At 55.6% G+C, this 10677-nt stretch overlaps 1 protein-coding gene across 4 annotated transcripts; it reads left to right on the top strand.

The window, feature by feature from the left end:
* Positions 1-908: 908 nt before the first annotated feature.
* HES4 (hes family bHLH transcription factor 4) lies at positions 909-6078 on the top strand. Of its 4 annotated transcripts, none has more exons than XR_005056380.2 (4): positions 1616-1922; positions 2004-2280; positions 2362-5249; positions 5832-6078. XR_005056380.2 is itself a non-coding variant. In XM_036999861.2 (4 exons), the coding sequence occupies exons 1-4, from the start codon at positions 1815-1817 to the stop codon at positions 2745-2747; spliced, it is 678 nt and encodes a 225-aa protein (XP_036855756.1). In that variant the 5' UTR covers positions 1621-1814; the 3' UTR covers positions 2748-6078. The 4 variants fall into 4 exon arrangements, 3 of the variants coding, with proteins under 3 accessions (XP_036855755.2, XP_036855754.1, XP_036855756.1); XM_036999861.2 differs by having other exon boundaries at positions 1621-1922; positions 2004-2099; positions 2193-2280; positions 2362-6078; XM_036999860.2 differs by having other exon boundaries at positions 909-2099; positions 2193-2280; positions 2362-6078.
* Positions 6079-10677: the final 4599 nt, after the last annotated feature.

The following is a 10677-nucleotide window of genomic DNA, read 5'->3' as shown; positions in this document are numbered from 1 at the left end:
GTTGTCTCCCACCTGCTTCTCTGGAGCAGAAACAGCGGCCAGGAACCCACAGGCAGTTCTTGCCGTGTGCTGGGTGCTTTCAAAGTTCTGATTTATTTTCTGGTGAGAAACCGGTACTGGAAGGAAGGAAACCCATCTAACCACCAGTGAGAGAAAGAACAGTCCAGGACACCGCTCCTCAGGCCTGTCTTTCCAGTACGAAGCCCTGCCTGGTGGTCCCTGTGGGAGGCTGGGGGACCTGGCCCAGACTGGGACCCCAGGAGTGAGTGTTGGGCAGAGGCCGGCTAAACACAACACCCACTAGCAGACCCATGGCAGCCAAGGGCAGCTCCTCACAGCGCCGCCAGCTTTCTCCCTTGCTCAGTGAAGGAGCGCCTACGCTCTCCCGGACTCTCCCGGAGCCCGAAGCCCCCACGCACCTGCCTGCCCCTTCCCCTCAGTCTTCTTGCAGCCCCCGTGTCCCCTTTCCAATGTTGGGAATGCCGCTCCCTCCCCCTGGGGCCTTGCAGAGCTGCTGTAAAGACTTCACTCTGTGCAGAGAAAGGTTTCCTCCCCTGGCAACAATCCCCTTTCTTTCCCTCACTTAGAAAGGAGTGATTCTTTTGTTTGCCTTGGTCTCCTACACCAGATTAGATACCCGAGGAGGAGCTGCCCCGGCCCCCAGGGCAGGTCGGGCCCACCGCGGGCCTCTGGAACGCCTGAGGGATGGATTCAAAAGGGCCACCAGGCCCTGGTGAGCTGGGGACCCCGAGTACCCAAGAGACTCGTGCCTCTGCAAGGTAACTCAAACTGGAAGCAATGTCAAACAAGAAAATAAGCATAGCTCTGTTTCTCCCACTCCGCTACTTTGAAAAAAAAAAATTAACAGTTGTGCCTCATTTGCTGTGCGCCCTACTGTGCAGGTGCTTAGTGCCCTGTCAGTAATCTAGAAGAGTGTGATGTCACCAGTCCCGTGACATCTCCCCATTTTGACATCACCATCACCCACCTTCACCCGGAGGCATCGCCTCTGATTATCTAGTGACATCGCCAGCCTGACCAGTGACATCCTTACATTCTGTTCCATGACGTCATCGTGCCTGACTGGTAACATCACTACCTGTCCTGCAGTATCGCCCGCGCTGGCCCTATGCCATCATCTAATTGTCCTGCGACGCCACCCTGCCTCATGACCTGGACCAGACGACCTCGCTCCTGCCCACGTCCACCCGTGTCACAGGCTTTGCGTGGCGCTGTCCTAGGCGGCGGGGGTCCCAGGAGGCAGAGCGCGCGGCAGGGGGCGGGTAACACGGGGGGCGCGGGAGGCAGGAGGCGTGCGGACCGAGGGCGCTTGGCTCGGTCCCCAGGCCATCTCCCTTTCGGGTCTCCCGCGCTGCCCGCCGCGAACTCGCACCCCACCCGCACGCCGGCCGCTCTGCGGGAAGGGGAGCCTGGCGGGTCTGCACGGCCTCGGGAACGCTGCGGCGGCGAAGGGGGACGGCGACCCTCCCGCCGCCCGGTCCGGCTCGCCTTTGTGGCCCGCTCCGCGGCTGGGCCGGGAGCCGGCGCGTGACTGACAGCGGGAGGGGGCGGTGCCTCGCGGGGGGCGGGGGAGGCGCGCGGCCGCTCATTGGCTGGCGCGAGTGTGGGAACGAAGACCCAGCCGGGTTCACACACCCCGCGGCGCCCCGGCCTTAAAGGGCCGAGCGGCGGGCCCCGCGCGGGCCTGGAGCCGGGCACCCGCTCGGGAGGACGAGCGCCGCCGCCAGCCCGCCAGCCCGCGCCCGGCCCCTGGCGGCGCGCTCCGCCTGGCCCGGGGGGCGCGGAGGCGCACCATGCCCGCCGACACCTCGGGGAGGCCCAGGGCCTCGCCGCCGGCAGGCGCGCCGGCCAGCGCCAGCCGAACGCCGAGCAGGCCCCGGAGCGCGGCCGAGCACCGCAAGGTGGGGACCCGGTCGGGCGACGGTCGGGAGGCTCGGGGCGGGACGAACGCGCGCGGGACTCAGCCACCGCCCGGCCCGCAGTCCTCCAAGCCCGCCATGGAGAAGCGGCGCCGAGCGCGCATCAACGAGAGCCTCGCCCAGCTGAAGACCCTCATCCTGGACGCCCTCCGGAAGGACGTAAGTCTGGGCGAGGGGCGCGAGCGAGGGTCCGCGGCGCGCGGCCCGGAGCCTGGGGCGCCGCCGGGCCGCCCACACCAGCCCCGCCCGCAGAGCCCCCGGCACGCGAAGCTGGAGAAGGCGGACGTCCTGGAGATGACCGTGAGGCACCTGCGGAGCTTGCGGCGCGGGCGCGCGGCAGGTGAGGCGCGGGGGCGGCGGCGCGGGGCGGCGGCGCGCCCCCGGCCGCGGGCGCCGACCCCTGTGCCCTGCTCCCCCGCAGCCGCGCTCGGCGCCGACCCCGCCGTCCTAGGCAAGTACCGCGCTGGCTTCCACGAGTGCCTGGCGGAGGTGCGCCGCTTCCTGGCGGGCTGCGAGGGCGTCCCGGCCGACGTGCGCTCCCGCCTGCTCGGCCACCTGGCGGCCTGCCTGGGCCAGCTGCGGCCCTTGCGCCGCCCCGCCGCCCCGCCGCCCAGCGCGGAGGCCCCGGCGCCCGAGGTCCACCCCGGCCGCCCGCCGCCGGCTGCGTTCGACGGCCCCTTGGCCCTGCTGCGCCCTGGTGCCGCCATGGCGCTGCCGTTCTTGCCAGGCCTGACCGGGGCGCCCCCCGCTGCCCCCAGGCCGGGGCCGCAGGGCCAGGGCGCGCCCTGGAGGCCGTGGCTGCGGTGAGGCCGCGGTGCTGGACATGTAGCGGCGGCCGCGCCCCGTGGCAGGGCCGCGGCCTTTGCGGAGACTGTGCCAGAGAGTATTTATTTCCAGAGGCCGCGTAAAGTTTTGCTTTACTTTGCCTTTGTCAAGAGAATCTTCTTGGTAGCGCTCACGGCTGGCTGTCGGAGGTCGGGGGTGGGCTGCTCACCACAGGCCGGACTCCTGGCGGGCTGGCCGTGGGGGCTTCCGAGAGCCCTTCCCCTGGCTCTGCCTCCGCTGTCCCTGCCGGCTCCTCACCGTTTTCCTGCATCTGTTCTGGAGCCAGCCGCCTGCCTGTATTTGGGGGGCAGGGGGATTCCCTTAAGAGGCTCCTGCAGGAAGGCGACATTCACCAACCAGCTTTTCCAAAATGTATCCCAGTGTTGGGCAGCTGCTGTGCAGCCATCACTGAGCTCATACTTTCTTTAAGAGACCTGTCCCACTCTGACAGACCCTGGGAGGTGGAGACCCAAGTGTCACACTGCTGTCGCCATCCCCACCCACGCTGATGGAGCTGTGATGAGGGGTGACCGAACCCTGAGGCTTCAGTTCTGGCCTGGCCTGCCCCGTGCGTTGTTCTCATGGTTCAGCTGCCTGTGCCCACCCATGGACTGAGCCGGACTGAGCCGGCCCCAGGCCAGTGTCTGCCCAGGAGAGGGGTGCCAGCAGAAGAGGGCGCCTGAGAACCTGGAGTGGGGAACTGGGGCACGGCTGGCAAGAGGCATTGAGTGCTGGGGCTCCCGGGTACCCGTCCAGCTAGGTCCACTCTGCCGTGTGCCCTGCACTGGCCTGGGAGGAGAGGTCTCCGCCTAGCTGGAGTGGCCTGGGGGTTCATCTTGCCTGGGCATCTTTCCCAGGCACCTGTTGTGTGCTCGCCCTTCAGTCCTAGGCAGTGTGTAGGCTGCGCCGGACATCACACCTGAGTCAAAGTCACTGTCCTGCAGTCCCGGGCCCCCCAAGCTGCTGGGGCTCCATTCCAGGTGCAGTGGGGGGTGGCCTGAGTCACCTGTGGAGAGCCGAGCACCCCATCCTAGTCAAGATCCATTTTCCAACCGCAGCTGAGTTCGTCAGATGCCGTCTGCTGCCTGCCTTGCCAGGGCCCTTCAAAGAGGAAGAGGGAGTCCCTGACAGAAGCTCCTCGTCTACCTCCTTGTCTGGGCCCAGGCAGGGTTTCCCTGGGCCCTCCTGGTCTCAGCCACGCTTACCTGGCAGGGACCTCCAAGTCCCCCCCACACCAGTCACCTCTGTACCCCCACCCCCCACTTACTGCTTTCTGCTTTCTGGCTGCCTTTTCCATCTCCTGGAGCATCCAGGGCCTGGGGCACCAGCAGGACTGGACAATGAGGGGGGCCCCCTTGGGCAGCAGAGTTACAGAGGGTCTTGTTGCAGCTGGAATTTCAGCTAGGTCGGGGGAGCTGCTCCAGGGACACCGGTGCAAAAGAGAAGGGGGTTGGGATGTGAAGCTGGGTGGGTGAGCAGGGGCGTGGTCAGGGCCTGCTGGGAGCTGGGCCCCCACAGGATGTGGGGAAGGGACTTGCCTGCCTGTGTGGCCAGGGGGCCTGGGGGGGCAGCTGTCTGGGGAAATCACCTGGTACTTAGGTCACCACACTTCCCCCTCCCACGAGAGGGCAGGACAATCCCAGGCCACACTCCCCGCCTCCTGGCCCCTCCTTGCCCTCCTGCCCCCCGCCCTTTACTTCCTGTGATCTCTTCTCAGCACGGTTGCTACAGGGATCTTTCAAGCAAGGACTTACCAGGACCCTCAGCCTCTGTGGGGGACCACGTGCTGTTCCCCAGGCAGGCTCCCTCCTGTCTGGTCCCTTGTACTCAGTGTCTCCAGTGGAATTCTCTCCCCAGTTTCACACCTGAGGCGGCCACCTCAGGCTTTTTGGGCTTCAGAGGCCAGGGCCCCGTCTGTGCCACCCCCCTCTGTCCCCAGCACCCGTTTGTAACAGCTCAGTTCACACTGACCTAATCAATTGATCTGAATGAAAGACACAGCAGTGGGGGTTGGGGAAGGGTATCACCCTGGGTCAGAGGGCCTGAGGAAGCACATCTAGGCTGAGGGGGAGCCCAGTGGCCCAGGGCTGCAGACTCCAGGCTGCCCCTTCTCAGTGGTGAGGGCATCTGGGTCTCAGGAATACCATCCTTGCCTCCAGCTGTGGAAGGGACCACCCCATCCCCATGCCCAGCCTGGACGCCTGCCTAGTCCAGGAGACCCTCTCAATGCTCTTCCATAGGCCCCAAGGTAGGATTTGTAGCCCAAAGTGTAGGATGCTTCCCCCTCACACCAGGGGTCTCGTCCTCCTTCCCCCTCTCCCCACTCTTCCATTTCTGCCCCCCCCCCCCACCAGATAGGCTCTGAGTTATTCTCCTGTCCCCCTGCCCAGCCCCCAGGCTCGGCTATTTTTATCTTGGCTTTTGTCTTGCAGACACTTCCTGCTGAATAATAGATGGAACACCTCCTGCAAGGCTCTGCGAAGGGTAGGGTGTGATCAGGACTTCCTGGGGGAAGGGGTGGCTGGAAGGCCTGCTGGCCACCCTGACCCCAGGGGTGGGGAGTCTTCTAATACCTAGTTCGTGGTGAGGACAGTGCCAGTGAAGGTTTGCTGAATTAATGTACATGGTCAGCTGATCTGCCTGCTTCTGGGGGTGTTGCAACCCTGTGCTTATGGGTCTGTCTGTCTGTCTGCCAGTGGGGCCAGGATTGGGACCACATAATGACAGCAAATCAGAGGTGTTTGAAATCTGGAGAAAGAATTGGCCCTGTGGTGACAGAAGTGAGCCTGGCCAGGCCCTTGTAACTCCAGTCACTTTGAAGTCCAGGGTGGGGTTGGGCCTGGGGCTGCTTGGCACCCTGGCTTGTCAGGGTGAGGCCTTAGCAACCCCACAAAAGCTCCTGTGGGGGCCCGATTACCTCCAGGCTTCAGAAGGAAACGGGCTGTGGGTTGACAGCCTCCCAGCAGGCCCCCAAGAGCCTCCTCCTGGTATTCAGTCTCATGGTGGGGCAGGGTTGGCCTGGGTGAGCGACAGGACTCAGCAGAGCTGATGGAATGGCTCTGCTAGGCTCCCTGCTGCCCCCTCACTCCGGGGGAGGCCAGCGGTCCTTTGCTGCGGACCTGATGCCCCCACCAACGGCAGTGAGGGCGAGTTCAGAAGTGGACCCTCTAGCCCCTGAGCCCTCAGACAGTCTCCCAGCTGCCGCCAACATCTTGACAGCCGCTTGATGAGACCTCAATCAGAACCCCCACTGAGCAGCTCCTGTATTCTTGCCCCTCAGAAACTGTGAGAGAATAAATGTTTGTCGTTTTAAGCTGCTGAATCTAAGGTTATTTGTTATGCAGCAATAAATAATAATACATATTATGTAAAATTTAAAATAAATATAAATAATGGTAGCATAAACAGGTGACGTGCCCATGAACACCAGGGGTCACCACCACTTGCCCTCGTGATGATGGGATTGTGGAAGAGGCTGGGTGGGGCGTGAGTGAGACCCGGACCGTGGGTGTAGTCAGAGTAGGGTGAGGGCCTCCTCCAGAGAAAAAGCAGAGCAGATAATCACAGTCAGAACAATGTAACCATGTGCAAAGAAGTCCCTGTCCAAACTCTGTGCTACGCATTACACAACGTCAGAGCCACACTAATTCTCTAGGGTAAAGATACCAGACTAGGAATATAGACATCTTCAGTGAGATCAGTTAAAGCTCAAAAGGCCAGCAGCAACTTGGCCTGGAATGTTTGAGTGTTCCGCAGATAAAGAAAAGTATCTCAGCACAACCCGTGACTTCACTGTATCAATTAGATCATGACACTGTAAACTTTACCTTCACCTGCTTAAAGGCCCAGCTTATTTTTAACTGTACCTATGTGCTGTATTTCCTTCTGTGATCTTAATCAAGTAATCTGCAACCTAGGGAAAAGACTAATTTAGTAAGCAAGCCCAACTATAAACAGCCCAAGAAATTAAGAGGTAAGATTCTTAACACATTTTAACAAACAGGCAACAGTCCAGCCCACCTTGGGGTCAGGGCAGGCAGCCTTAACTGACATACTCCCAGAGTATCCTGAGAAAGAAACAGAGCAGCAAATTTCTTCTGTTACTCATCAAACCCTGGGGTGTCTGGGCAGGGCTGAGGGTCATTTCTGTGGCAGTAACAAATGGGGCACCCTGGTTCAGGGCATAGGGTTGGGGATTCACAGACCCCAGACTTCACACAAGGACAGGTGTGGGAGGCGCTTCATGCTGAGACCCACAGTGCCCCCCACCCTTGGTGGGCCTAGCTGCTTGCAGTGCAGACACACGGGCTACACTGTCCCTCTCTGGGGTGGTGAGCACGCATGCTTTCTGCAGTCCTGTATCCATCGCTACTAAAAAGCACCTGACTGCCAGCTGCCTCCGGGTGTCTTTGGGCTTACCTTCTGGCTCCCGCTGTGGGGGGCTGGAGGCTCAGCGAAGAGTAAAAGCCTTCATCGACCCCTGAACGCACTTGCAGAAAGGGAGGTGCACACACCTGAGCTAGCAGGCACTTCCCACTTCCTGCCCTCCCATTCTTACCTGCAGTGTGGGCCCAGAGGGTGAGCTTCCCTGTAGCGGTTGTGCCTAACAGAGGCTGGTGGGGAGGAGGGCTTCCCCAACTCCACTCTTCCCCTCACCTGGGTTTCCCCACAACACCCCACCTTTGCCCTGCCTAGCACAGTAAGTGGGAGCTCAGCAGCCCCAGGTGTGAGGAGGTGCCACTGTCCTCTCTTAGCCCCCATGCCACTTATGAGATGACCATGGTCTGTGCCAAACAGGGCTGGGGGTACCAGCCTGAGCACCCCCGACTCCTGACCCTCCCTTCTCATTGTCTCTCGAGGGTGCAGGCCCCGGCCAAGGTTCTTCCTCTACGTGGAGCAGGAGGACACTGGCTCTGAATGAAATGCCAAGGTGGGACAGGACATCAGCTGGTGGCGTGCATGTGCAATTTCCTTGTCCAATTCAGTTCTAGGAAAAGAGAAAGCTCCATGAATACTTCCTTGGGAATGTGGTCTGCTGGATCGAGAGGTGAGGGTGACGTCCCGGGAACTGAGACAACCAGTCTGCCCACTTAGAGTTGGAGATCTTTGGCCAGTCTTTTCCTGGGAATACTTGGAGGAGTACAAAAATATCCAGCACCCAACGTGTTAAAATTTACAATGTCTCGCATCCAGTAAATAGTCACCAGGCATACAAAGAAATGGGAAAATACCCATAATGAGGAGAAAAATCAATCAATTGAAAGCAACTCAGAAATGTCACAGATGATAGAATTACTCAACAAGGACATAAAAACAATTACTATTGCTGCACTTCATATGTTCAAGAAGCGGGGGAAGGATTGAATGTGTTAGAAATATTGATGGTATGAAAAAACCCAATGAACTTCTAGAGCTGAAATTATAATGTCTGATGTGAGAAATGCATTGGAGGGAAGTAATGGCAGGTCAGACACTAAAAAGGAAAATGCTAGTGAACAGCAACCATATAATTAAAAACTATTCAAAATAAAACAGATATTGAAAAACTGGAGAAAAAAATATAAAGAAGCATTAGTGAGCTGTAGGAGAACTTCGAGTGGCCTAATATGCATGTAACTGGAATCCCAGAAGGAGAGGAAGAAATAAAAAACAAGAAAAAATTGAAGAAATAATGGCTGGAATTTTTCCAGTCTTGATGCAAACTATAAACCCACATATCCAAGAACCTCAGCGACATTCAAGCATGAAGAAAACCCCATCAAGGAGCGTCATGATCAAACTGCGGCAGCGCAGGACGTTAGCCAGGCCAGTCAGGCCCAAAAATGGAAGAAGAGGCGCCCAGTTTGCGAAGGAAGAAGTGAAACGATCCATATCCGAACCACATGACCTCACATACAGAGAATCCTGAGAAGCCAACCAGAATCTATTAGGAAGGATAAAAGAGTTCAGCAAGGTTATAAGGTACTAGATCAGTATTTCAGAAATCAATTGTATTTCTGTGCACTGAAAAACTGAAAATGAAATAAATCTATTCCATTTAGAATAACATCAAAAAGAATAAAATAGTTAGGAATAAAGTTAACAAAAGAAATGCAAAATGTATACTTTGAAAACCTATACAATATTGTTGAAAGAAAAAAAATTTTAATAAGGTATCACTCTTACAAAAGTTTCACAAGAAAAACAATGTGGTTATTATATTCACCGTCATTATCGAGTCCTCCCCACACCCCATTGCAGTCACTGTCCATCAGCGTATTAAGATGCTTCAGAGTCCCTATTTGTCTTCTCTGAGCTACACTGTCTTCCCCGTGACCCCCCCACACCATGTGCACCAATCATGATACCCCTCAATCCCCTTCTCCCTCCCTCCCCATCTGTCCTCCCCAACCCCACCTCTTTGGTAACCCCTAGTCCCTTCTTGGAGTCTCTGAGTCCGCTGCTACTTCGTTCCTTCAGTTTTGCTTTGTTGTTATACTCCGCAAATGAGGGAAATCATTCGGTATTTGTCTTTCTCTGCCTAACTTATTTCATTGAGCATAATACCCTCTAGCTCCATCCATGTTGTTGCAAATGGTAGGATTTGTTTCTTTCTTATGGCTGAATAATATTCCATTGTGTATATGCACCACCTCTTCTTTATCCATTCATCTACTGATGGACACTTAGGTTGCTTCCATTTCTTGGGTATTGTAAATAGTGCTGTGATAAACTTAGGGGTGCATGTCTTTTTCAAACTGGACTCCTGCATTCTTAAAGTAAATTCCTAGGAGTGGAATTCCTGGGTCAAATGGTATTTCTATTTTTAGTTTGTGAGGAACCTCCATACTGCTTTCCACAATGGTTGAACTAGTTTACATTCCCACCAGCAGTGTAGGAGGGTTCCCCTTTCTCTTAGGAGTGTCTTGTAGTTTTCAGTGTATAGGTCTTTCACTTCCTTGGTTAGGTTTATTCCTAGGTATTTTATTCTTTTTGATGCAATTGTGAATGGAATTGTTTTCCTGATTTCTCTTTCTGCTAGTTCATCATTAGTGTATAGGAATGCAACTGATTTCTGTGTATTAATTTTGTATCCTGCAACTTTGCTGAATTCAGATATTAGTTCTAGTAGTTTTGGAGTGGATTCTTTAGGGTTTTTTATGTACAGTATCATGTCATCTGCAAACAGTGACAGTTTGACTTCTTCCTTACCAATCTGGATGCCTTTTGTTTCTTTGTGTTGTCTAATTGCCGTGGCCAGGACCTCCAGTACTATGTTGAATAACAGTGCGGAGAGTGGGCATCCTTGTCTTGCTCCCGATCATAGGGGAAAAGGTTTCAGCTTCTTGCTGTTAAGTGTGATGTTGGCTGTGGGTTTGTCATATATGGCCTTTATTATGTTGAGGCACTTGCCCTCTATGCCCATTTTGTTGAGAGCTTTTATCATGAATGGATGTTGAATTTTGTCAAATGCTTTTTCAGCATCTATGGAGATGATCATGTGGTTTTTGTCTTTCTTTTTGTTGATGTGGTGGACGATGTTGATGAATTTTCGAACGTTGTACCATCCTTGCATCCCTGGGATGAATCCCACTTGGTCGTGGTGTATGATCCTTTTGATGTCTTTTTGAATTCGGTTTGCTAATATTTTGTTGAGTATTTTTGCATCTATGTTCATCAGGGATATTGTCTGTAGTTTTCTTTTTTGGTGGGGTCTTTGCCCGGTTTTGGTATTAGAGTGATGCTAGCTTCATAGAATGAGTTTGGGAGTATTCCCTCCTCTTCTACATTTTGGAAAACTTTAAGGAGAATGGGTATTATGTCTTCACTAAATGTTTGATAAAATTCAGCAGTGAATTCAACTGGTATGGTAGTTTTGTTCTTGGGTAGTTTTTTTATTACTGATTCGATTTCATTGCTTGTAATTGGTCTG

This window comes from Manis javanica, chromosome 4 (genome assembly GCF_040802235.1).
Source record: "Manis javanica isolate MJ-LG chromosome 4, MJ_LKY, whole genome shotgun sequence".
NCBI lineage: Eukaryota > Metazoa > Chordata > Mammalia > Pholidota > Manidae > Manis > Manis javanica.
This window is presented reverse-complemented; position numbering and strand designations above follow the sequence as displayed.